This window comes from Chlorocebus sabaeus, chromosome 25 (genome assembly GCF_047675955.1).
Source record: "Chlorocebus sabaeus isolate Y175 chromosome 25, mChlSab1.0.hap1, whole genome shotgun sequence".
Lineage (NCBI taxonomy): Eukaryota > Metazoa > Chordata > Mammalia > Primates > Cercopithecidae > Chlorocebus > Chlorocebus sabaeus.
In genome coordinates, this window is record NC_132928.1 from 48,055,194 (window position 1) to 48,079,268 (window position 24,075).

Here is a 24,075-nt window from a genome sequence, read left to right on the forward strand (position 1 = left end):
GCCTACGTGAGAGGTACACCCACCAACACTAACACAACATATACCCATTCACAGGCCAGACTGAAGAGCGAAAAACACACAGGTCATGTACGTAGACACACACTGATATAAGCACATGTTGAGAGGTGCAGAGGGCATATCCACAGATCATGTGAACAGAACACACACACACACACCAAGCCTCACACTGACATGCACACCCAGTGCCACTTTGTCTATGGCAAGGACAACGACACATTGTCCCACACCCACACGTAACCACTCACAAACACGCAAACTGGTACACACATACAGGTGGCTGCTGCGTGGCTCCCACATCGACATGTGGTGTCTTCTCCTTCTGTCTCTTCTGGGGAAGAAAAACGAACAGGTTCAGTTCACCCCAGCCTCTAGGAACCTCAAGCCCCAGAGCCACCAGCGGATTTCTGGAGGGGGACACAGAGTCCTCTGCGTGGCCATCGGGTCTCCATGTGCCTGCTTGCCTTCTGTAGACTCCCCATGTTCGACTCTCCAATGCAGTGACTTTCAATTCCTTGCTATGTGCAAATACATGGATCTAGTTTTTGAAGCACACATGCAGAGCCACACAGGCTACGCCATTTCACACGATCCACAGCTCCAGATGCTCAAACACCATGCCCCACAGGCACGCAAACTTCCACCTACACATCCTTCAGATTCCTATTTTGGAAATCCAGTAGATGTTGCTGAGTAGTTTTCTTCCCCTCCCCGAGTCATTTCTAGGGCTAGCATAGCACATTCATTGGGTGTGGCTCCCCAGCTCATGAGTCCTGTAGCAGACCCTGACCCAGCTTCACAAAACATGCAGGGGAGCAAGTGCTCTGCCATGCATGATGTCAAGGCTACAAAGTGGTCCATGGTCAGAGGCAGCACCATCTTTCCATAGGCCACCATCTATGTACTCCAGGATATGAGCAGTGACCTCTGCCTATGAGCAATGCAGAGGCCCTGGCCATAGGCCCTGTTCTATGTTCGGCAGGGCAGAGCACAATATTGACCTTCTAAGCCTTGTAGAGAGAAAACTCTCTTTCATATGCATATTGTGTCCTTACAAACACAAGGTTAGAATGGCGACGTATGAACTGTGCCCACAAAAACAGACAGGACGCCTGGTAAATAAGCTGTCAGCACAGGGTCAATGCTCAGCTAGAGGATGATACATCTGGGCTATCCTTGCAGTAAGCCTGCCCCAGTTACTGGCCTGATGAACTCAGTCCAGCCCGATGGGCCCTGCTTGGACCTGGGATGTTGGCAAATGCTGTTCCTCTCCTGATAAAGCTGATGCCCACCCACGGAGAACATGCTAGGCAAATTAATCCCCATCAACTACCATCTTTCACATGTCTGCAGAAGAGCCCCCACCCTCTGAGGGAGCAGAGGCAGTTGGTCTGAGGCCCACTCTGGGTGTATGGAAGATGCACAGTGCACATGTGTGTGGCTGCCCAGGAGCACCCACTGATGCAGACATCGTTGTGGAGAAGCTTGTGAGCTCCTCAACTGAATACATCCCTCAGCATCAGTGGTCTGCAATGCAACAAGGCACAGGTGGGGGCAGGAGAGCCAAAAAGCATGGGTAGATACAAAAGTAGAAGCGTACGCTCTAGACAGGCAGCATGCACACCTGCTAGGAAAAGCACATCACACCATCTATTTGCAAATTCTCAAATATTCAAATACCAGCTATCCAGAAGCATGTGTGTAAGAGTGTATGTACGTGGAAGGATTCTCTCTCTCACACACACAAGCATGGGCATTCTCTCTACTCACATATGCACAGATTCAAACTTACATTCATACCTAAAATCATACAGAAGAGCATCCACATGTCTCCAACTCATATGAATGAGACCTTGTGTACACCCCACAATAGCCTTGTGGGATAGGAAGGGCAGGTGGCATTCTTCTCATTTCAAAGATGAGGAAACAGAGGTTCTGAGATCGGAGTGGTTGTCTCTCTGAGATCACAGAGTATATTAGTGAGAGAAATATAACTAGCGCTCAGGCACTTTGGTTTTTAACAGTGCTTCTTCTGTGTTTCCCCATGGACAGCCATGTTTGCACTTAAAGTGTAGTCCGAAATCAGCAGTTTCGCCGTAACACCCAAGCAGGGCATGAACACCTGAGCAAGGCATACACGACTGAGCAGAGCACACACACCTGAGCAGTGTACGCACACTGGTGCAGGGCACACACACCTGTGCAGAGCGCACACACACCTGAGCAGGGCACATACACCTGAGCAGTGTACACACATCTGTGCAGGGCACACACAGCTGAGCAGGGCACACACACCCGAGCAAAATGCACACACACCTGAGCAGGGCACACACACCCGAGTAGGGCACATACATCTGAGCAATGTACACACATCTGTGCAGGGCACACACAGCTGAGCAGGACACACACACCCGAGCAAAATGCACACACACCTGAGCAGTGCACACACACCTGAGAAAAATGCACACACACCTGAGCAGTGCACACACACCTGAGCAGGGCACACACACCCGAGTAGGTCACATACATGTGAGCAATGTACACACATCTGTGCAGGGCACACACAGCTGAGCAGGGCACACACCCCCAAGCAAAATGCAGACACACCTGAGCATTGTACACACACCTGTGCAGAGCACACACACCTGTGCAGGGCACACACACCTGTGCAGAGCACACACACCTGTGCAGGGCACACACACCTGGGCAGAGGACACACACCTATGTAGGACACACACACCTGAGCAATGTAGACACACTTGTGCAGGGCACATACACCTGAGCAGAGTACTCACACGAGCAGGATGCACACATCTTTGCAGGGCACACACATCTGTGCAGGGTACACATACCTGAGCAGAGTGCACACAGCTGAGCAGGGCACACACACCTGGAGGTGGCTCACACCAGCAACACCAACCTCACAGCACATGTAGAGCACCAAAGCCCGGGTGTCTGCTGGTCTTGGATGTTTGCAGCACCTCCTTCTACCTCGCTGTGCCCTGATGCACACTCTGCTCAATTCCCACGGCCCTGCCGGTGCCTACCCACATTTCATTCATTCTTTCATTCCAGAAATAGTGAGTTTCTACTCTGGGCCAAGCATCGTCCCAACTCACATCTCTCTAAACCCACTTCTCCCCCAGGCTTCCTCATCTCAGTAAATAGAACCACCCACTCCTAAGTGGCAGCCAGGCCTACCCATCCACATTTTTGGATACCTGTGTGTATGTGTTTTTAACCCAAACTCATGAGTTCAGGGAAGGTGGAGCAGAAATTACTCAAGGCCCAGAGAATATTCCAGAGAGGAATATTCCCTATCAATCTTTGGCATTTCCCTATCAACTTTTAACAATTTGGAAGGGAATTTTTTTCTCTCACTCACAGAAGAGGGATCCAAGGGCCAGGCCTTTAGTTTTAAAAGGCAAAGGCAAGATGATGGCCGTGCATGGAGGGAGGTCCGCCCCACACACGCACACAACCCTGGCACGCCCCACAAGGCAAGAAGAGGCTGCTGGGAGCCATTTACCGGAGCTCTAGCCAACCAAAGGCTCCTCCCTTACTAGCTTCAAGTAACAATGACAGGGTCATTGCCAGGATAGACTTCCACCCCCTTGGGGGTCTCAGACCATCCCACAGATGCCCCAGCACCACTCACCACTCACACAGTCCTCATGCAGGCCTGGACGCAAACAACAGGAGTTATGTGGTTCTACAGTCACTTCCCAGCCTCTCCTCCCACACCTCCCCGTCTCACCATGCAGAGACCAGGCCACGCAGGGCCCAGGCCGACTGCCTGTAGCTCTACCACAGGTCCAGGCTGGCCCCCTGAAGCAGTAGACTCACCACTCTCCTTTATCACCTCCTGTTCTCTCCCTAGTCCACTTCAACTGGGTTCTGTTCCAACCTGGCCATGGAAATGGCTCTTGTAAGGTCACTAACAGCTTTCATTTTGCCATACGCAATGGTCCCTTTTCTGTTCCTTATTGTATGTGATTTTTCTACAGTATGCAGCACTGGCACCCACTCCTCCTTCCTGCAGAGTTTTCCCTCACAGGTTTCCAGCATACTATGCCTCCTGTTCTTTCTCTTGCCTCCTAGCTGTACTCCCTTGGTCTCCGTGGCTGGTTTCTCCTCGTAGCAGGATCACTGTCAGCCTCTGTCCTCAGCAGCTAGGTCTCTGGGATACCTGACCCATACCGATGACTTAAATACCATCTAAATGCGAATAACGTCCGCCAATCATTGTTTTAATTCTGACTTTTCTGAGCTCCTGCTGCAGGTAACCAATAGCCTATTCAACACTTGGATGCCTTAGAAGAATCTCAAAATGAACTTTAGATTTCCACCGGTTTCTAAGGATCCAGTAACTACCACCCCCCCCCCGCCCCCCGCAACCTGCTGCTTAGTCTGCAAAACCTTAAAACCTGGGATCAATTTTTGTTTCTTCCCTTTTATTCATCCTCACCCCTGCCACATTGAATCCATGAGCTCATCCTATTGGCTCTCTCTCCAAACTACAGACTGAATGGGATTACTCATGTCCTCCATTTCCCCCACCCTAGTGTAAACCCCCATCACCTCTCCCCTACTTTACTCTGAGAGCTGACTCTTTCCCTGCCTCCACTCTGGCCCCTACAATCCGTTATGCTCCATAGAACAGAGTGACTTTTTAAAAGTGTAAATCATATCCTATTCATCCTTCCACTTGAGGTCCTCCTATGATTTCAGCCAGAATAAAAGCTAAATTCTTCCACTTGGACTTTAAGGACCTCAGAGTCGGCCCCGTCCCCTCCCCGGCCCTGTCTCTATCTCCCCTCATTAATTACACATCAGCCACACTGGACCTTGCTGGGAACACTCTTCCTTCAAAATGTCACATGACTGTCATCTACACATTTAGGTCTCTGCTTAAACAGCTCCACCTCAGAGAATCCCTTCTGGCTTGACATAAGCTGCTCCCACCCAGCTCCTGTACTTCTCCACTATAGGACCCTGTTTCATTTACTTACAGCACTTGTCACTATCTGAAATGATGTGCGTGTTTATTGTCTATCTCGCTCACTGAAATAACAGTTCCATGAGAACAGACTCTGTCTTGCTCACTGCGTATTCTCAGGAACAGTTCCAGTATGGAGTAGGTGCACTCCTGCAACCAATAGTTTTGTGAGTTGATGAACTGGCTGTTAGCACAGGAGCTCAGTGATCAGTGAAGGGGGCAGCTGACTCACTCGATCGAAGGCATGTTGGGTGCAGACATCGGGCTGACCTCCTTGGCCTTCTGCAGTGCATGTTTCTGGTTGAAGGCCTCTTCTTCCTCCTGTTCATCCTAGACACAAAGCAGAGATGGCTTTGCTTGGGATCCCCAGGAAGGAGAGTAGCTTCCCTTGGCTCTCCTAAAGAAGAGTTCTGAATACCAAGTGAAGTGAGGAAGACACAGGAAGAGGATAAACAAGGTAGCGAGATGTTAGGTTGGCTCGGAGACTTCTGATGGCCAGAGGCCAGGCCCCTCGGGAGTCAGGAGCCTCACCGCTCCGGCATGGCCAGCAATCCTTGTCTCCATCCTGGAGCCATCCACAGGCTGCTCATGAGAACCAGGAGAAGTCTACCCCAACCCCAAGTCCTCAGTGGAGCTGGCTATGGCTGTGGAGGTCAGTGGCAGGAGCTGACACTTCTCAGATGTCCTACAGTGTCTAGAAGTGATGGAGCAAGGGCCTTCCAGGCAAGGACCCCACCGAGTAAAATGCTGAGGCTGAGCACCCCATTGCAGTGTCTTCCCTGCTCTCATCCCTTCAAGCAGCATTCCTGCAAGCATCCCCTCTGTGATGAACCCAAGGAAAACCAGCTCAGGTAAAAGGATTAGAGCTAATAAGAGCACATACATCTTCAGAGCATGCTATGGTTTTCACAGACGTCATTTTACTTAATCCTCACAGTAATCATGTGAGGTACACAATGCAGATATGGCATTCCTGCCTCATGCATGAAGAAACCGATGCTAATGGAGATCAGGAGTCCAAGCCAAGCCAACATAGCCAATGGCAGGTGTGGGACTCAGACCCAGTTTCTCAGCTACTTAAAGCTGGTATTTTTCCTACCATATATGCGGATAATAAGACCCTCAAGGATGTAGAAAGAACATCAGAGAACGCATGGAAGAAGCTCAGAAATGTCAGCAGGATGCTATGCACTTCTGCCCAAAACCAAATTGACACTCTCTGTGGAGAAAAGGGTATTTACTCATCTCTGTAGACCATCCCACTGCTGTTAATATTGCCTCCCCATACTGGGGAAATTAATCAGAGAAAAGAAGGGAACAGTTCTGTGAGAAATTTAGTATCTGGCTTCATTGAAATTTCCCCAAAATGACCTTGGCCACTGGAATATCCCAATAGCCATAGCCCAGGAACTGTGATGGCCCTGATCTCTCTCCTACCAAAACCCAGAAGGGTTAAGTCATGTGATTCAGGTCACACAGCCATAGGTTTCAGTAGCAGAGGTGGAACTTAAAACCAGGGCTCTAGAATTTTCCTGACTCTCCATGATAATCCTGGAAAGGACTCCTTTGAGGGCTCATAGAAATTAAGATGTTATTTTCTGTGTTCCTTGAGGCCCCCTAGGTGAGGCTGAGGCTCACCAAACTCAATAAAAGTGAACCAGGCTTCCATCATCGGTGTGTGGCTATCCAACTGTCCAGAAGTTTCTAGAAAGGGCCTTCTTGGCAGGCCTGAGTCAGACAATGTAGACTTTTGGAGAGAGTTCCAAAAGCCAGAGGGCACCCAATGGCACTAGAGAAACATCAGATCCCCAGAGAACAATGCTTACCTTGGTCAGCTCCTGGGCGTTGGCTAGATTATCTACAGCGATAGCCAAGAACACATTCAGTAGCGTGTCTGGGGTGATGAATTAAGGATGGGCAAATAAGAAAAGCAAAAGTCTTCAGCAAGGCCGAGAGGCCACCTAATGATCTTTCCTGCCTGGGACACTAACAGGAACAGAAGCTACCCTGAAGAGTCACTTAAGCAGGGGCTGTGGGAACAGAGAGGGAGATGCTGTACAACTCTGTTGAAAGGAGAAAGAGGGTATTTCTTCCTTCCTTCCACATATCATCTCTTTACCCAGGATAAAGAAATACCTGAATCAAACCATTTGGGGGCCAGATGGGGTGAGGAGAATTACGATACTGTGAAAAATTATTATTTGGTCTTTAACTATGTCTTTAACTAGGTCTTTAACTATGCATACAACTCTTAAAATCCTTAGAAACTCCAAAGTGATATCTGGTAGCCCCTAGGTGGCTTCTGGATGGGGGCTGGTCACCAAACCAAGGCATGATTAGAGGGTTGGAACTTTCAGCCCTATCCCCCCAACCTCTGGGGAGGGGGGAGGGACTGAAGGTTAAGTTGATCACGAATGGCCAATGGCTTAATCAGTCATGCCTATGTAATGAAGACTCCATAAAAATCCAAAAGGACAGGGTTCAGAGAGCTTCTGGATAGCTAAACATGTGGAGGTTCCTGGAGACTGGCACTCCCGGAGAGGGCATGAAAGTTCTGTGCCCATCCCCAATGCCTTTCCCTCTGCCTCTCTTCAACTGTATCCTCTGTAATATCCTTTATAATAAACTGGTAAATGTGTTTTCCTGAGTTCCGTGAGCCACTCTAGCAAATTAACTGAACCCAGGAAGGGGGTTGTGGGAACCCCAAATTATAGCCTTCAAAACACAGGTAAAGTAACCTGAGGCATGCAATTGTCATTGTAAGCCAGTGGCAGTCTTGGGGATTCAGCCCTCAATCTGTGGGATCTAATGCTATCTCCAGGTAGATGGCATCAGAATTGAATTAGAGGACACCAACTAGTATCCACTGTAGGATTGTTTGGTCAGTAAAAAAACCCACACATTTGGTTACAGAAGTCTTCTGCATTGATTGTTGATGAGTAAGGAAACAGAAAAAGCACTTTGAATTTGTTCAGCCACATTCAAAAGGTCTTTAGACAGCTGTGGCCTCTACCCATAGCAATAACAACTAAGAGAATCACTGAACAACATGTGTAGGGAGCTCAGTGTGGGAGCTCATCTGCCCATTCTGGGAGCCTGAAATTGAATCCTACCTAGGCCAATGGGCGTCACACCATTCTATCCTTAAAGACAAAAAGAATGAGATTCCACAGCCCCTGTTACTGACCATCTCCCAATAATGAGATGCTAACTTCTCCCGTTCTTCTTGTGAGGGTCCTGAAGGGTTCCACATTTCATTTAACAAAATGTCACACAGCAGACATGATTCACTATGAAATATATTCCTATGCCATACTCTAGGGCCTGAAGTTTCAATTTCCAACTGTCTTCAAAGCCTATGTGTTGTGGAACATAGAACTGTTTTAGCATCAAAGTCCAGCTCTGACGACCCCCAGAATATCAGGACAATTATTATGCCATTGGGACACATGGGGCTTCCATGACTGTGACTCACTACCTGGTGTTCTTTTCATGAGTTTCTCATGTTAAGCTTCTAGTCAGCTCCAACCTCTAGACGTTTTCAGGGCAGAAAACTTAAAAGAGCACATCTAGTCTATGAAGCTATGGAAAATGCAAAAATACACCTGCATCCCATGGTTCTCCCTTTTTATTCTACTAATCCCAATTCATGACCAACCCCACTCCCCAAAAGCATCTAACAGTTGTATAGAAGTTTGTAATTATAAATCACATGAAAATAAATTGTCTCATTTAGTATTCACCACTAACAAAGGAGATAAATATTATTATCCTTCTTTCAGTTGTAAAAAATAGAAGCTTGGAGTGATTAAGTAACTTTCCCAAGGCCACACAGCTGATACACAGAGTTGCTGGGATTAAAACCTAAATCTCCTGGTCTAGATCTTGTGATTGGATAGGGCACTGGAGTTAGATGGAACTGGACTTTAGTCTCCCTTTACAATTTAATAGTTATTTTACTCGAGATTTTTTTTCTCTTATAAGGATTAAATAGTGCCTATGAAGCACTTAGTTTAAGGTCTCACGTATAGCCCAAATATAGCACATATTTGCTAGAATTAGCAGTAATGGCATTAATCCTAACGCTAATGTTTTGAGATCTTACTATGTGGCAGGCTTTGTTCTACATTAGCATGTAATTAATTCATTAGTGGTATAATGTGCCTATTTCAGCCTACAGTGATCTCTGCTTTGTCTAATGTTGTCCAGCTCATAGTACCACCAACCATTCAATGTAACAGTCTCCTATGTTACTCTTTGCACACATGACAGATTTGGATAATACTCTATCTTGTTTATGTTTGTATTCTTTACCCAACTAGTACATGAAGTCCTTCAGATCAGGATCCTTATTTACTTTAGTACACCAAACAATGTCCACGCCCCTGTCCCACCAACCCAAGCTCTAGCACCACCACCACCAATACCTCCTCAAATGCTGGTCCAGGAAGGCGGGAAGCTTGAGGAGGTACATCTTAAAAAGGATACAGTTGCCAAACAAGGTAAGCACAATGAAGTAGATGGCGGACCACATGCCTGAGCTGACCCCGCCCTGGGAGCGGATCCCATTGTACATCACCTCATTCCAGTCCTCACCCGTCAGGATCTACACAAAGCAAATGACAGGCACATCAGAAACCTGGGCTGGTGGAGAAAATGGGGTCAATAGCAAGGGCAAATTCTGGGCCTGGGTCTTTTGCATCTACCCCTTTGCTTGACCATCCTGCCAGGGAGTTAAAAAAAAGTCCCATAAATAATCCTAAACTTTCTTTTGATATGGAAGAGAATTTTAGACACTGAAAATGGCAGGAGAGCATCAAAGGGAAAGGTTCTGTTCCTCCAACTACAGAGTGCCTCCCACCTTCAGTTTTGCAAGGTCCTTGTGGAAATCACACAGATCAGGTGGTCTGGTCACTACCTAACTGTCCTCAGAGCTGCCCAGATACAGGGTCTGGAACAGCAGCAGGATTGGAAAGAGCCTTGTGAGCTGCAGTTCAGGAAACTTGGGTTCTGGTCCAACCTCAGATTCTGGCCAAATAGTATTTTTCTTTAGGTCTAAGATACTATCAATTTTGAATTTTCCCCATGATTTAAACAGTTGAGTTTTGGGGGGAGCAGGGGTGGAAAAGAGATCTTGTTAAATAAACATCATTTAATGGATACCTCATTAAATGGGTTAGAAGATGTCCCTAGATTTCAGAAAACCATAGATGTGATTCTTGGCTGAATGCCTCAGACTCAATGTCTCCTGCAAACTCACAGGTGTGGGAGAAGGACAGTGAGATGGTCCCAACAGAGCTCTCTTATTATTGGTAAGAACAAAGCCACAGAAGTTCTAGGGATTATTGTAGTAATGACCGCTCAACTAGAAAGAGTGTCTCACTCCCCTGGGAGGAGCCTGGAAAGGAAAAGCAGAATTATCCTGAAACTCATCCTTGTCTTGCAGTGTGCAGTCCAAGGGACCTCACGCAGCACTTGTGAACCGTCAGCTGGCCTCATACCTGGAACACGGTCATGATGGCTGCAGGGAAGGTGTCAAAATTTGCTGAAGGAGTCCCATCATTAAAGTTAAACCTGAAAACAAAAGTAGAGAAAAGAATGGAATGAAAATCTCACATACCAAGTTTTTCATTCCCCAAGATCACAGTTTTCATCACTTCTTTTCTCCTTTCTTCTACAACCCCCCTCTTCCCTACTTTTCCCCCATTTCACATAACTTATAAAGACTGTAACAATGACTACTACTGATGAACTATGCACTTTGAAGGATGTGCCCATGCTGCACATTTCAGGGACACCAAAGAAATGGGTCCCCGGAACGAGAACCCTGTATAGCCTGAAAGTAATAAAAGCAGAGATGTTTACTCCACATATGCATGCACTTGGTGGTCAATTCAGGCCATGGGCAAAGGCAGACAGGATAGTAACATGGTGATCGAGTTAATATTAGACCCTGGCCCAACACAGGCTAGGACTGGGTTTTGAGCCTCCTTTGGATGGAAAGCTTCTGAGCACTTACCTGCCACCAAATAACTGCATTCCTAGGAGAGCAAAGACAACGATGAAGAGGAAGAGGAGGAAAAGTAAACTGATGATAGACTTCATTGAGCTCATCAAGGAGACCACCAAATTCCGCAGGGAAGCCCAATACCTACAAAACCCAGACAATGTGACAGCTGTGAACACTGCATACCAAGTTAGCCCCCAAGCCCAGCTCAGCATCTGCCTGGTAGTCTATGAAATAACCTGCATTTGTATATTTGTAGGAAGTAAAGAGGGCAGCAACCTATTGCTCCCCTTGGGAATGTGGCACCATAGATATTTTTGGTTTAATCTTTGGAGAAGAAGGAAGAGCTAAAGAATAGAGAAGGGGTGGGGCAGGGAAGGGATACTTTCCCCTAAGGGGGAAAGAGAAGATGGAAGAAAATATAAGGCAGAGAAAAGGTTCTACTCTCAAAGTCATTGGGAAAAGTCCAAATTCTGCTCACTTACTTGGTTATTTTAAATATTCTTAGAAGCCGGAGGGCTCGCAAGACACTGATTCCAAAAGACGTACCAGGTCTGAAGATTGCCCAGACCACTTCAAAGATACTGCCCACTGTGACCTAGAGAGGCAATGCCAGTCACAGTGAGAGGAGGAGGAGGAGAAGAAGAGGGGGCATTCTAACGCCCAGCACACAATCAACAGCTCTCAGTGGGGGATGAGGGAATAAAAACTCTCCTCTCCTACCAGCCCTACCTTCAGTAAAACCACCTATGTGGGAAGCTGCCACCTCTCTCCCATTGCTCTTCAATCCCCTTCCTAACTTTAATCCTTCATACTGTAGATTGGCTTACTGACTCCTGTCCTTGGTGAAAACTACAACAGCCAGTTGCTGCTTCTGCTGCTCTGACAAAGGAGTGGTACTCAAAACAAAGAAACTGATTTGGATTAGTACAAGTTTCATCTCAATACAGAAATCTCAGAGAAGGTCTACATTCTCTCATCATCCTAAAATTCAGTGCTAACAAGAACGTTTCAGTCCTTGATATAATAAATATCTCTCAGTCACAGAGGTCTTGCATCCCGCAATGTGACAGTTCATGGTGATGTAGGATCTGATTGCTACAAGATGCAGCAATTGCAGATGAACATTTCAATTTCCTTTTATTTTAATTATGTATTTATTGAATGTCCACTATGTTCTAGATATTGTGCTAGGAGAAACAACAACTATTAATCCCGAGAGTAATGCCGAAAGGTAGGGACACAAAGAAACTAAGGTTAAAGTGATCTCTCACTAGCTGCTAGGCCTGAAAATTGCCCATACTCAGAACCATATGCTCCAAGTTAAAATGTAGATTAGCAAGTGCTCGAAATCTTTAGCACCTAACTGAAGCTTTGGCAGAAAAAGTAGTGGGATTGGCACAAAGAGAAGTGGTTCAGGAGCCCAAAGTTCTGCGACCCAATTCTGCTGCTAACTGGGTATATGAACTTGGGCACGGGAGCTTCTATTTATTCTTGTGTAAGTAGGAAGGCTAACTCCTGAAATGTAATATAGTTCATAGGACTCCTGTAAGCGGCAGGAGACAAAAATAAAAGATATGTGAAAGCACCTTGAAGTGTTAGCACAATGTATACATTTAGATATCCATACTATGTAGAAAGTAAACAGCTGACTGAGAGATTCTCTGTGGCGACTTGCTAATATAAGAGTGTGTGTGTATGTGTTTGCGTGAGGGTCTATCTAGATAATTATCCCAATTTTAAACTGAAGTAGAAAAACAAATACATAAGCTTCTCTTTCCTATGGAACCACCTCTAGAATCAAGTCCTTTGTCCTTCTCAGGCTTCCCCCAAGATAATAAGTGGTTCAAAAGTCTGGCTATGGGTAGCTTTGTAAACTCTCATGGAGCTATACACTTAAGTGTACCCTTTATAATGTATGTTACATTAATAAAAATATTGAAAATTAAAGAGCTTAGAAAAACAAACAAACCTTGCATGGGAAGGATTCATTCACTTCTGAATTCCCTTTAGCTAATCTTATCGATTCTCTTTTTATATATTCTGATTTCAGTACCTCATGCTGAGTAAGGAGCAAGCTGCTTATCTAAAACCAGGGCCTATCAACACAAAGCAGGAGCACAGGCAGGCTTCCGATGACTTACCCCAAAATCAAAGCAGTTGAATGAAGAGTGAAAATAAAGGCGAGGCCCCATGCCATACATCTTCAGGGACATCTCCAAGAGGAAGAGTCCCAGAAACAGAAATTCTGCATAGTCTGGAAGTATTAAAAGTAGAGCATTGGTTCCACACGTGGGGTGGGCTCAGGCACTTCTCAGCTAACGCACCCACTTACAAAGCAGCTCACAAAAACACATGTCGGGACATTCGGTGGCCATATCAGGCCAGGGCTGGGCAGAGCCTAATGATGTCTGAGTACCCTCTGACCCAGGCTGAGTCCCAGGCGCACTCAACAGATCAGCATTGCTCTCTTTCAGTAGGCAGGCCTGTCACTGGCCTTTATATGGTAAAGGGCCCTCAGAGGGGAAAGAGAGGACTTACTATGGCTTTGATCAAAGGGCTGGATTCCTCCCCACACACCCAGCAGGGACAGGCCCCTGACCCTCACTCATGCCCAGTGGCAGTCTAATCTGGAGTTGACCTATCAGCTCTTCTTCTGGTCTATTTGAGATCTCCATTGTCCTGAGAACTTCCTGCCCAGGATTTCAGTGATCAAAACTCCTGATCATTGAGCCTCCTTAAGAAAGGAAGTGAAGGCTTTGTGGTACCCAAAAGTATAATGCTATGCTATCTTGTTGATTCATCAGCAATGATCTGTTTACCTAAAGAATGAAAGCTGGAAACAGTCATGAGATACTCCAGCCCCCTTGAGGATGATGTGGCCTCCCTCACAGTGTGAAGAGGTAGAACTCCTCCTAGCAGGGTGCTTTGCTCTCTTGTGTTCACACACACACCAAGCTGCCCCACATGGGGACCAGCAGAGGAGGCTTTAGAGAGAGGCTTTACTTACAGAGGAGGTGGGTGAGCCACTGCGGCTGGTTGTGATGGACAATGGCCACACAGGCAGTGTTGAGTGCTACAAGGCTCAGCACAATCCAGTAAAACACCTGGGATTTAACCATGTGGCGAATGGAGATGCGCAGAAGCCTTTCCTTGTGCCGGAAATAAGAGACCCCGTCTACCTTTGCACTTTTGATACTGGCTCGGGCCAGAGGTGTGCCTAAGGGGAGAAGTAAGGAAGAAGAATGAGGCTGCAAAATATCCTGTGGTCATCCTCCACAGCCAGGGAGCATTCGAAGGACAAGATGGGCTGCTCTAGTCCAAGGGCAAGGTGACTGCCACATTGCCGGTCTGGGGAATCCCCATCTTATGGGCTCAGTAGTTTCTACAGGCAGTGAACCTGTTTTTCCTCTCTGGGCACTCTTAGTCCTAAGAAATGGAAAGATTCCCCAGGCAGGACACCAGCATCTTGAATCTTAATAGGATCGTGTTTATGTTTGCAACAGATTGGGCTTCTCTCTGCCCTTTCCTTTTAAATAGCTTCAAGCACTACAATCCTTTTGCTGCATTGGTGGTATTTCTACTACTGGTGGCACAAAACAGCAAGGAGCTTTGTAAGTCTCTTCTGCTTTTGAGGATGGAACAAGATTTTTCCCCTTTTCTGGGGAGGAAAAACCTGCCATCAGCCAGAATCTCTAGGAGCACCTGAGATGGAACCCATAATATTAAAGAATTGCCAATCAGAATTAGTTTTAAGTTAAGCAAATGGCTTCAAGATCTCACATCCATGTCCCTGGAAGCAACAGATCCTCAGGATCCTTTGAACAATGTCCCAAAGTGGGTTCTCATCATCACTCCCAGGAGAGGGAGGATACCTCTGCAAATGGAATACATCTGCCACACCTGAAAAACTTGGGTTGGATTCTTAGCCCTAAATCCCATGTTTCATGTGAACAGTATCCTCAGGTCTTTTTTTTTTTTTTTTTTTTTTTTAACAAATCATTGTAATCTAGATTCCATTTCCACCCTTTTCCTTAATTACATTCATAAATTCTGGACTGTTTGGATTCTTTCCCTCCTTGTGGTGCTTCTCAAAAGATAGGATCTTCCTTTTCATGGGAGATCAGAGAAGTAAAAGATCTAACTGGATCCACTCACCCACAGAGGAGATATCAACACAGTGCTCATCGCTGGAGTCTCGGGTCATGGCCTCTGTCCGGCTCCTCTTGATGGTTGCCCTTCGAAGCACTGCACCAGGGAAAGGGAAGGCCAGTGAGAGGCCACAAGTACACCCAGACCAATCTGGACAAAACTTTGAGGAATGCAGGCAAGAGGCCTTGTTTGAGGTCCCTGTAACATTGGCATCTATCTTCCTTTAATACCTGAGCCAGGGTAAGAGAAATCAAGGACGTCTACTAGACCACAAATGCTGTGCTCACCAGCACCTCCTGCAACACAAGGGCTCTGGAAGCCATGCTAGAGCCTATCTAAATACAGAAGGTAAACAGGCACTCCGTATCCATCTGTCCTGGCTCTTCACCTACAATGCCACTTCCTGGTAATGAAAGTGGTCTCAAGGTGACCCCCACACATTTTAAGAGATGGTCCCTTTAGATAGCATTGGTTGTAGGATGGCCTTTTCCTCGCTCAGTATCAATCACATGCCCTGGAACAAAGCAACTCTTGGGTTTCATTTTCATCACTTTAAAAGGCATTTAAATCTGTGACTCAATTCCCTTCATTTTAAAGCATGAGGGATTTTATGACAGAAAGACTCTCATTTCAAATCCCAGAGCACCGTCTTTTATTTCTTTCTCCCCTTTTCATCAAGAGAGATTGCCATCGCCGAAGAGGGAGCAAATGCAACTGGAATAAGGCGTCAGAACATTTCCTTACCTTCTAAGGCAGATGTTCCAGCATTTTTATTTTCTTCAGCGAGCATGACTTCCTCTATATGGAAACAAATGGTTTGGTAAATTATCTGTAAATGCCAAATTATTCTGCAAGATGAAAATCCCTCAGGGACAGCTCCAGCTTAGGGCAATAGAGAGAGAGAGCAGAGTTCAGAGCCTGTCACAGGCACCAGCATCAGAAAGCAAGCAAGTGTCACACAGGGTGCACAGAGAGCTCCTGAGAACAGAAAGGAAGCCTCGGGGAGGGGGTGCTTGGGGTAACAATCCACTCTGTGTCTGATACCCCTGTTCAGGAGGATACCTGTGAGAGGAGAAGAAGAGGCTAAAATCCTTGATAGGAATGAAAAATTTCTGTTTCTGTTTTTAATTCCACCCAGCTTCCTGTCTTTCCTGACTCCTTGAACTTCTAGCAGCAAGAGCTTCCTTAGCTTCTCTTGCCAGTGGCCATTGGTCATAACATCTACACCCTCATTCAGGAGCTGAGCCCACGTTTTGGGCTTTAGTCTACGTCTCTGAGGAGGGGTCAGAGGAAGATGCCCAAAGGTCCTCAGAGACAGGATGAGGGCTTGTAGGCTTCCTCCTGTCCCCATTGCTTCCATCCTTTCTTGGTTTACCATAGCCTGAGCCAAAGAGGCTTGGGCCAATCATGAATTTATCCCTAAGATAAAATAAAAAGTAAGTATTTGGTTTTTGTCTCTGGTTCCTGGCAGTCTTTCGTATGCTAATGAAATGACTCATGGAGGAGAGAGGGGCCCCGATAGGTTAGAGGAGGTAGCTTGTAGCCAGAACAAACAGCCACAGGACTGGAGGCTAGAACTTTCAGCCTCTCCCTACTCCCACTTCTAGGGAGGAGGGGTCACTAGAGATGAGTTTAATTGCCAGTGGCTGATGGTGTAATCGAGCATGCCTATGTAATGAAATATCCATGAACCCCCCTAAATGTTGGGGTTCAGGAGGCATCTGAGTTGGTAAACACATCAATGAGCTGGGACGGTGGCGTTCCCAGAGAGGACATGAAACTTTGCACCCTCTACCCCCATCCCCTGCCCTGTACACCTCTTCCATTGGGCTGTTCCTGAGTTGTATCCTTTATAATACAGTATGGTTTTTCCAAAGTTCTGAGAGTCATTCTAGCAAATTACTGAACCAGTGGGGAGTGGGGGGGGGGAGGCTGTGGGAACCCCAGATTTGTAGTCAGCCAGGCAGATATGCTGGTTGCCTGGAGACCCCACTTTTGGCTGCCATCTAAAGTGGGGGCAGTCCTATGGAACGGAGCCTTTAACCTGTGGGGTCTGTGCTAATTTGAGGTAGTATTTAGTGTAGAATTTAACTGATTGTTGAACACCTAGTTGGTGTTAGAGAACTGAAGGACTGGTTGATGATGAAATAATATATTTGCTTATTGGAGTTCTAAAACGACACCACACAGTCCCCTGTACTCTTCCCTCTTGGTGCCCCCAGGAGCAGTCCCATACTCTACTGAGGTGTCATCATCTGAAGGGGAATATTTTCTACTAAGACTTGTTGGACCAAACCTCACTAGCATCCCTCCAAGTGCACCAACAAAATAGCCTTTCTCTCCCAAGTCTGGTGGGATCCTGCATGCCCTATGAGGAGGAGTGATGGGATGAGTTTTGAGCCCAACCCACAGGTCAGGGAGCTGGAGGCCTCAGTAAACATTCCCTAAGATCCCAGCTGCTGGGGGAAAGCTAGCCTCAGACCCTACTAAACAATGGTTTAATTTAAACATAAACACTTTTAACAAGTAAAAGGACAGTAGGAGAGGTTAAAGTCATTACCATAATTCCAGCTGCAGATAAAACTGAGAGTACATAATGTATTTCCTAGGGAGGCGAACATGTTAAGGCTGGGATAGTACTCACAGGATGGCCATTATTACTAAGTCATAAATGTTTGCTTTCTTTTTTAAGTATAGCCTCTGGCTAAGTTAATAGGTTAAGTACTATTGGTGGGGCACTCCTGCCTGCAGACATAAAGGGGTTTTAAGTCATTTTATAGCACATGTTTGGAGGGCATCATTTTAAAATTAGGAACGTGTTAAAATCCCTCATAGCAACTTTAATCACCTTAGCCAGACGGTTACTTTTGCTATACACAGTGTCTGGGCTTTGGGGTGGGCAGATCTGGGGACCCCCAGCATAGATGGAAGGTGTGTGGTGCTGCTGAGATCTCTGGGAAGCACTCAAGGGCTCTGGATGTGCTGAAGCCACCCCCCTTCCTCCCCACCTCATCCCTTTTGCCAAGTTCGCTTTAGAACTTGAGTGTCTTTCCAGGGAAATGTAACCCATATGTCTCTGATTCACTCGCGCTCCATTTGTAAAGGGAAGGGCCAGGAAGCACATTTTGACGTCGCAGTGCGTCTTTTTTCTTAGAAGGAGAGAGCTGGCTTTGCCAACTGGAAGAAAGGGAAGCCTTGGAATTCTGCAAGTATTTGAAAAGCAGAGCCCCAGCGAGCAGCATACCCTGCCACCTGACCTGTGTGGGGTGGCCAGGGCTGGGAGGGCTCCTTCCTGGGTCTGCTGCCAGCTCTCTTAGTGGTCTGTCAGATGGCTCCTCCACCGAGAAAGCCAAGGACAGCTGGGACCATCGAGCTGCCTGCCTGGCCTGGAGGCAAATCTGCTTGCCCTCCCATGGCAAGCCTGAGTTACCATTCTGGGAAGCGGTAGGGGACATTCATGTCTGCTTCATCCCTACACAACAGCCTTGGAGGAGAAAGGGCGAAACGCAAGTATAGTCAATACACATTGCTCATGTTTCCAGAGGCTACAAAGGAGTGCAGACAGCAATCATACATGTACTCTCTCAACCCTTGGAGGCCACCAAAAGCTGACTGCAGAGCTTAGAGAGAGTTTTTGTGTGTTGGCAGCCACAGTGTCATAGTGTCCTTCCAAAGTTCCTACAGAAGAATAAGGCTCAAGCAACTAAGCACTAAATCATACTCCAAATTTTTCCTCTGTGACCTCACTTTTGTGCTATGTTTTCTATTAGGAATAGAGAAAAGATACTGACTGTCATATGTGTAGGTTTTTTTAAAAAATCACTTGTTCCTCTGGAAGAAAATGAAGATACATAATACTAATGCAAACCAACCTTTAAAATAATAAAGAAAGCAAACCCGCCTCTTTTCTTGACAAGTATGGGGGTGATTGATACCCGTCATAAGCATCTAAGCCACAGCCAGACTTGAATCTGGTGGCTCTGTGGGTTAATGAAATCATGACAGGTTTGGACCTATTCTCACAGGCGGCTGAGAACTATTCCTAATGCTGAGCCACAGAGTGAGAACTGATGACAGCTCAAGGCTTAGGAAAACACCTGTTCTCACCATTATGTCCTCCCTGGGTGGTGGCAATGGCCTCACTACTAGTCCCTCTGCTTCCAACCTTGTCATTCTATGGTCTATTCTCAATGCGGCCAGCACATGCTCCTTTATGGTCTAAAGTCAGAGCACATCAGTCCTCTGCTCAAAACCCTCTCATGGTTCTTGTATTACTCAGAGTGAAGCTCGTAGCCCTTACAGTGCCCCATAAGGTCAAACACAATTGCTGCCCACTTCCCCGGTGACAGCCATCACTCTGTCTCCTGTTCTTCTTCCCTGTTCCTTCCCTCTTCTGCTCCTCAGGCACCCCTGGCTCACTCCCACGTTAAGTACTTGGTGCTGAAATACTCCTCTCCCAGATCTTCCTCTGGCTCACTTCTTCATCTCTTCAAGTCTACACACCAGTGGGGCCACCCTGACCTCCTATTTAAAACTGTGGCACATTCTGTACCCCATAACCCTACCTTGATCCGTTTTCCTGTAGTACTTACTACCTTATCATTGTCTTACGAGTTACTCATTTATTATTTTGTTTATTGTTGCCTTCCCCAACTAGAGAGCTTTACAAGAGGAGAGCTTTGGTGAGTTGTTTGACTATTTGGCTCACTGCTGTATCCCAAGTGCTTAGAACAGGGTCTGGCACAAAGTAGGTACTCAATAAATATTTGCTGAACAAATGGATGGCTGTGAGCACCAGGAACAGTATTATAACACACTATCAGCCCAGTCTCAGCTCCAGGATTGGGTTATATTACTTTTACTCAGTTTACCTTGCTAAGATGCCTGCCTTAAGGTGTTGGGTAGATGGGATGGTTTGGTAGACGGGACAGTTAGAGCCCAGAGGAAGAAAATGGGATGAGCAGGGAACCTTAAGCGCCAACCAGGCATCCAAAGTGTCTCTCTTCTCTTGTCTAGGCTGCCCCTTGAATGGGAGAATTGGGAGTGAGGGGCCGGCCCTGATGTCTCTGCAGCCCACTCACCAGCTTCCTGCAGCCCCCCAGGCCTACCTGCTTTGTCTATCCAGGCACGGTAGCCATTCAGTTCACGCTCAATCTGCTGCTGGCGCCGCAGTTTCATGAAAGCCCTTCGGTTCTCCACTCTCTCTCTCTCTTTGGCAAATTCCCTGTGGACAAGAAGGATAAGATTCACTGGGTTTGGATAGGGCCATGACTAAGGGAAAGGGTGAATTAAGCAACAGAGACAGAGCATCTGAGCAAGTACCTCTATTAAGCTGATGTACCCTTTCCTCTGATCCAGGCTGCAAATATGACCTCCTTACAATGTTACACAGAAACACACCTCATTCAGCCTCACACAGGAAGCCTTCCCAGACTAGCTGTATTCCAATCAGGATCAACTGATTGCTTGCTCTATTTTGAAAGATATGTTCTTAGCCATGTGAGAAAGTAGGTTTCAAAATGCCATGTTCCACCTCTTCAGCTACAACGAAAACCCTTAACCCTCTGAAGGGCACAGCTACTCTTTCTCCTTTTGATAACAATAGCAATTAATGTATATTGACCAATTATGATCAATATATGACCAAGGCTTAGGAAAACACTTGTTCTCACCATTATCTCCTCCCTGGATAGTGGCAATGGTTTTCACACCCGTTAACTCATTTCATCCTCACAACCATCCTACGAAGTATTAATACTATTAAAATTCCTATTTAACAGATGAGGAAGCCAAGGTTTAGTGAGGTGAAATACCTTGCTGGGATTTGAACTCTTAACAACAATGCCGTGTTGCCTCTGCTGTCCTGTACTCTGGTGCTTAATAAAAGCTGCCACTGAAGATCAATGAGGCTGATGATTTCAAAGGCTAAAATGCTATTCAAAGGTGGCTGATGTCAGTTAAATAAGAAAGGAAGAGACGTGGGAAGGACACCTGACTCCCATAAAGCCAGTGGGAAGGTGGGTGGGGCGGGGGTGGAGGGGAGATGATGAGGCAGAGGGAACGCCCAGGTGAGGGTCAGGAAGAAGACAGAGCCCATGACAGGCTCAGGGGACTAATGCCACTTGGTGTGACAACAGGAATGAGAAGGCTACAGTTCCATGGGAGAAAGAGGAGAGAAGAGGACTAAGGGTTCCCTGGTAGAGAAAAGGAGGATCAAATTTAATGAGTGAAAGAATGGGGATAAATAAATCAGTTTCCTAACAGGTTCCTCCAGAAGCCACCTCTAGCAATGCCTTTCTCATCACCAAACACCCTTCCAGGCTAAGATGCTCCTTACCAGTGCAGTGCCTCCCAGCCGTGGCTCAGGTGTTCTCCTACTACCTGGGAAGCTGTTCTACTTATTAAATGTGATCTCCATAAAGAACTGCAGGCCAGGCACAGTGGCTCACGCCTGTAATCCCAGCACTTTGGGAAGGTGAGGTGGAAGGACTGCTTGAGCCCAGGAGTTTGAGGTTACAGTGAGCTGTGATTGTGCCACTGCACTCCAGCCTGGGCGATAGAGCAAGACATTGTTTAAAAAAAAAAAAAAAAGAGAGAGGTGCAGTCTGAATCTGAGGGAGTCCAGCACCCACTGTGAGTCCTACCAGTTTCTCTCTCATGTCTAGGGAAGAAGAAATGAACGAGGGGCTGGGGGATGGGCCCCAGCCACAGTGCGGGGAAAGGGGAGATGCCAGTCTACCATAATGCCAAGAGACACCTGCTCGTGCCTCACCTGGCCCTCCTGCCGAAATAGAGCTGGTGTCCTTGGGTATAGCCACGTGCTCACAATCAGGCAGAGGGTTTAGGGAAACGCACATTGGAAGGAGAATTTCTCCTGTGCTTGGCTTCAGGTTCACTGGGTTCTACTAAAGGTGCTATGGGGGAAGGAAAGGAGAGAGTCAAAATGAAGAGCCACCAGGGCCAGTGAGGACCAGGGTAATTGAATTCAAGCCCTGGGATGCCTCCTTTCTGCTTTCTGAATTTCAGCAATTTGAAAGTAAAAAAGGGCTGGCTTGGTACATGGAATCACCATCCACCAAAATTCTTACCTTCGGATCTTTGCTTCTTTCTGTCCCTCCTGTCCAATTAGTACCATTGTCCTGTTGGTTCTACCTTCATAAAAGCACCTGAATTCATCCTCCCTCTCCATCCTCACTATCTTGGTCCATGATCTCATCCTTCCTCGCCTGGACCACTGCAATAGCACCCAGCTGGTCTCTCAACCTCCTGTCTCTTTCTCCTCCTTTTACCCATCTCACACTATCAATGTTATCTTTTTAAAAGGCCATTCATTGGATCTTACCACTTCCAAACCTCCAGTAATAACCATAGCAAGTAACAAGTGTAGAGCATCTCTTAATTTACCAAGCATCTTCATATATTTTGCTCATTTAATCTTTACAACCATTCTGAGAAGAAGGTAGAATAGGTATTTTCATCCTTAACTTAAAAGTTATGCAACTTGATGGAGTTTAAGTAAGAAACAGAGCCAAGACCAGAACCCAGGCCTTTCTCTTGTAAGAGCCCAAGTCCTTCAGGCCCCACATATTTGCCTAGTCCCATGGCATTTTTATATGCTACTTTATCTTTTCATAGGTCTGTGTCTTGATTTTTCAACTAAGCTCTGGGGGGAATCCAGGGAAGTTTAACAAGGTGATATTTTGAGCAAGACCTTGAAAGAGAAGAATTGAAGCAGGCTACGACCAGAGGAACATAATCATCCTTGAGCATCTAGGGTAAGCATTATGACCAACAGATCCATTTTCCAGCTCAGAAAACTGAATCTGAAGGGACTTAAGTGGTCCTTTGAGAGGGCAAGTGTCCAAGGACACACAGTCCCTCAGAGGAACCACAACTCTCAGATCTTCTAAATTCCATCTCTTTCTATCAGCCCCTCCTTTACGGCTTCCATCATCCTCTGCTGAATGAAGAGGATGAAGCCTTCAAGCATGACTTTCGAAGTCTTACACAGTTGGAGCCAAACCTTTCTCTTCAAGCCTCATCTCCTCCTGCCATCCCTATCCACCCCCTGCCATCCCTATCCACCCCCTGCCTGCCTACAGCCCACCACAGCCATACTTCTACTACAGCACATTTTCCACCCTTCCTGAAAAGGCAGAGTGAGCGTTCGAGGCTAGCGCACAATGCTTATCCGTCTGGAATTCCCTCTTATCTGCCTGAGTCGAAATCCTTCTTCAAGGCTAGGCTGAAATGTTGCCTCTTCTTTTTGGGTCCCACCATCCCTGCCCCTCAACCTTCTGGCCTCTAGTCTACCTCTTCTACAACTCTTTAGAGTTCATCTTGCAGGCAGACCTTTACTATGGTCAGCTGTCTTTCTTTCTGTGTGAGACAGAAAACATTCTGTGCCTTACTCAACTTTCTATCTTCCCAGACTAGAATAGGCCTACCACATAGTATATGTTCAGTAGATTTTTTTTTTTATGAAAAATATCCAGGCTTACTAGGAGAAGTCATAGCTCTTCTCTGACTCCCAGAGGCTTAAAAGAAGGTGTATTCCATCTCTGCACTGACTCAAAGGGAGCAGGTAAACGAGTGGCAACTCCTGCACACTGCCACCAGTTTCTCTTGGTTTGACTTCACTATAATCACTATAAATTAGACTATAAAGAATGGGCTTTGTCATCTCCATATGGCCCCCAGAATGACAATGTAGCTTGATTTCTGGCAGGATAGGCCAACAAACCCCAGTCTAACCTCCCTTTGTCTAACCTCTTCTGATTCCAGGTTAAGTGGTGTTTCCACATGCCTCCTTGTGTTTGGAAGTTTCTTGGATCCAGGTCTCACTTTCTGGGTTCCCTGCTCTTCTTTGCCATTATAGGCTCCCTTTCCTCCCACCCTC

General features: G+C 46.6%; 1 protein-coding gene across 7 annotated transcripts in view; it reads right to left on the reverse strand.

Moving 5' to 3' along the window:
- Positions 1-24,075, reverse strand: part of CACNA1E (calcium voltage-gated channel subunit alpha1 E) — a 495,006-nt gene that overhangs the window by 68,941 nt on the left and 401,990 nt on the right. For 5 of the 7 annotated variants that reach the window (XM_073011715.1, XM_073011713.1, XM_037985856.2 and 2 more), the window contains 12 exons: positions 20,285-20,400; positions 15,921-15,974; positions 15,183-15,272; positions 14,035-14,244; positions 13,169-13,281; positions 11,510-11,622; positions 11,037-11,168; positions 10,519-10,591; positions 9,506-9,623; positions 6,844-6,911; positions 5,250-5,347; positions 293-349 (listed from right to left, as the gene is read on the reverse strand). In XM_073011715.1, coding sequence (XP_072867816.1) covers positions 293-349; positions 5,250-5,347; positions 6,844-6,911; positions 9,506-9,623; positions 10,519-10,591; positions 11,037-11,168; positions 11,510-11,622; positions 13,169-13,281; positions 14,035-14,244; positions 15,183-15,272; positions 15,921-15,974; positions 20,285-20,400 — 1,242 coding nt within the window. The remainder of the gene's footprint in view (positions 1-292; positions 350-5,249; positions 5,348-6,843; positions 6,912-9,505; positions 9,624-10,518; positions 10,592-11,036; positions 11,169-11,509; positions 11,623-13,168; positions 13,282-14,034; positions 14,245-15,182; positions 15,273-15,920; positions 15,975-20,284; positions 20,401-24,075) is intronic. The other 2 variants (XM_073011718.1, XM_073011714.1) reach the window with 1 other exon arrangement.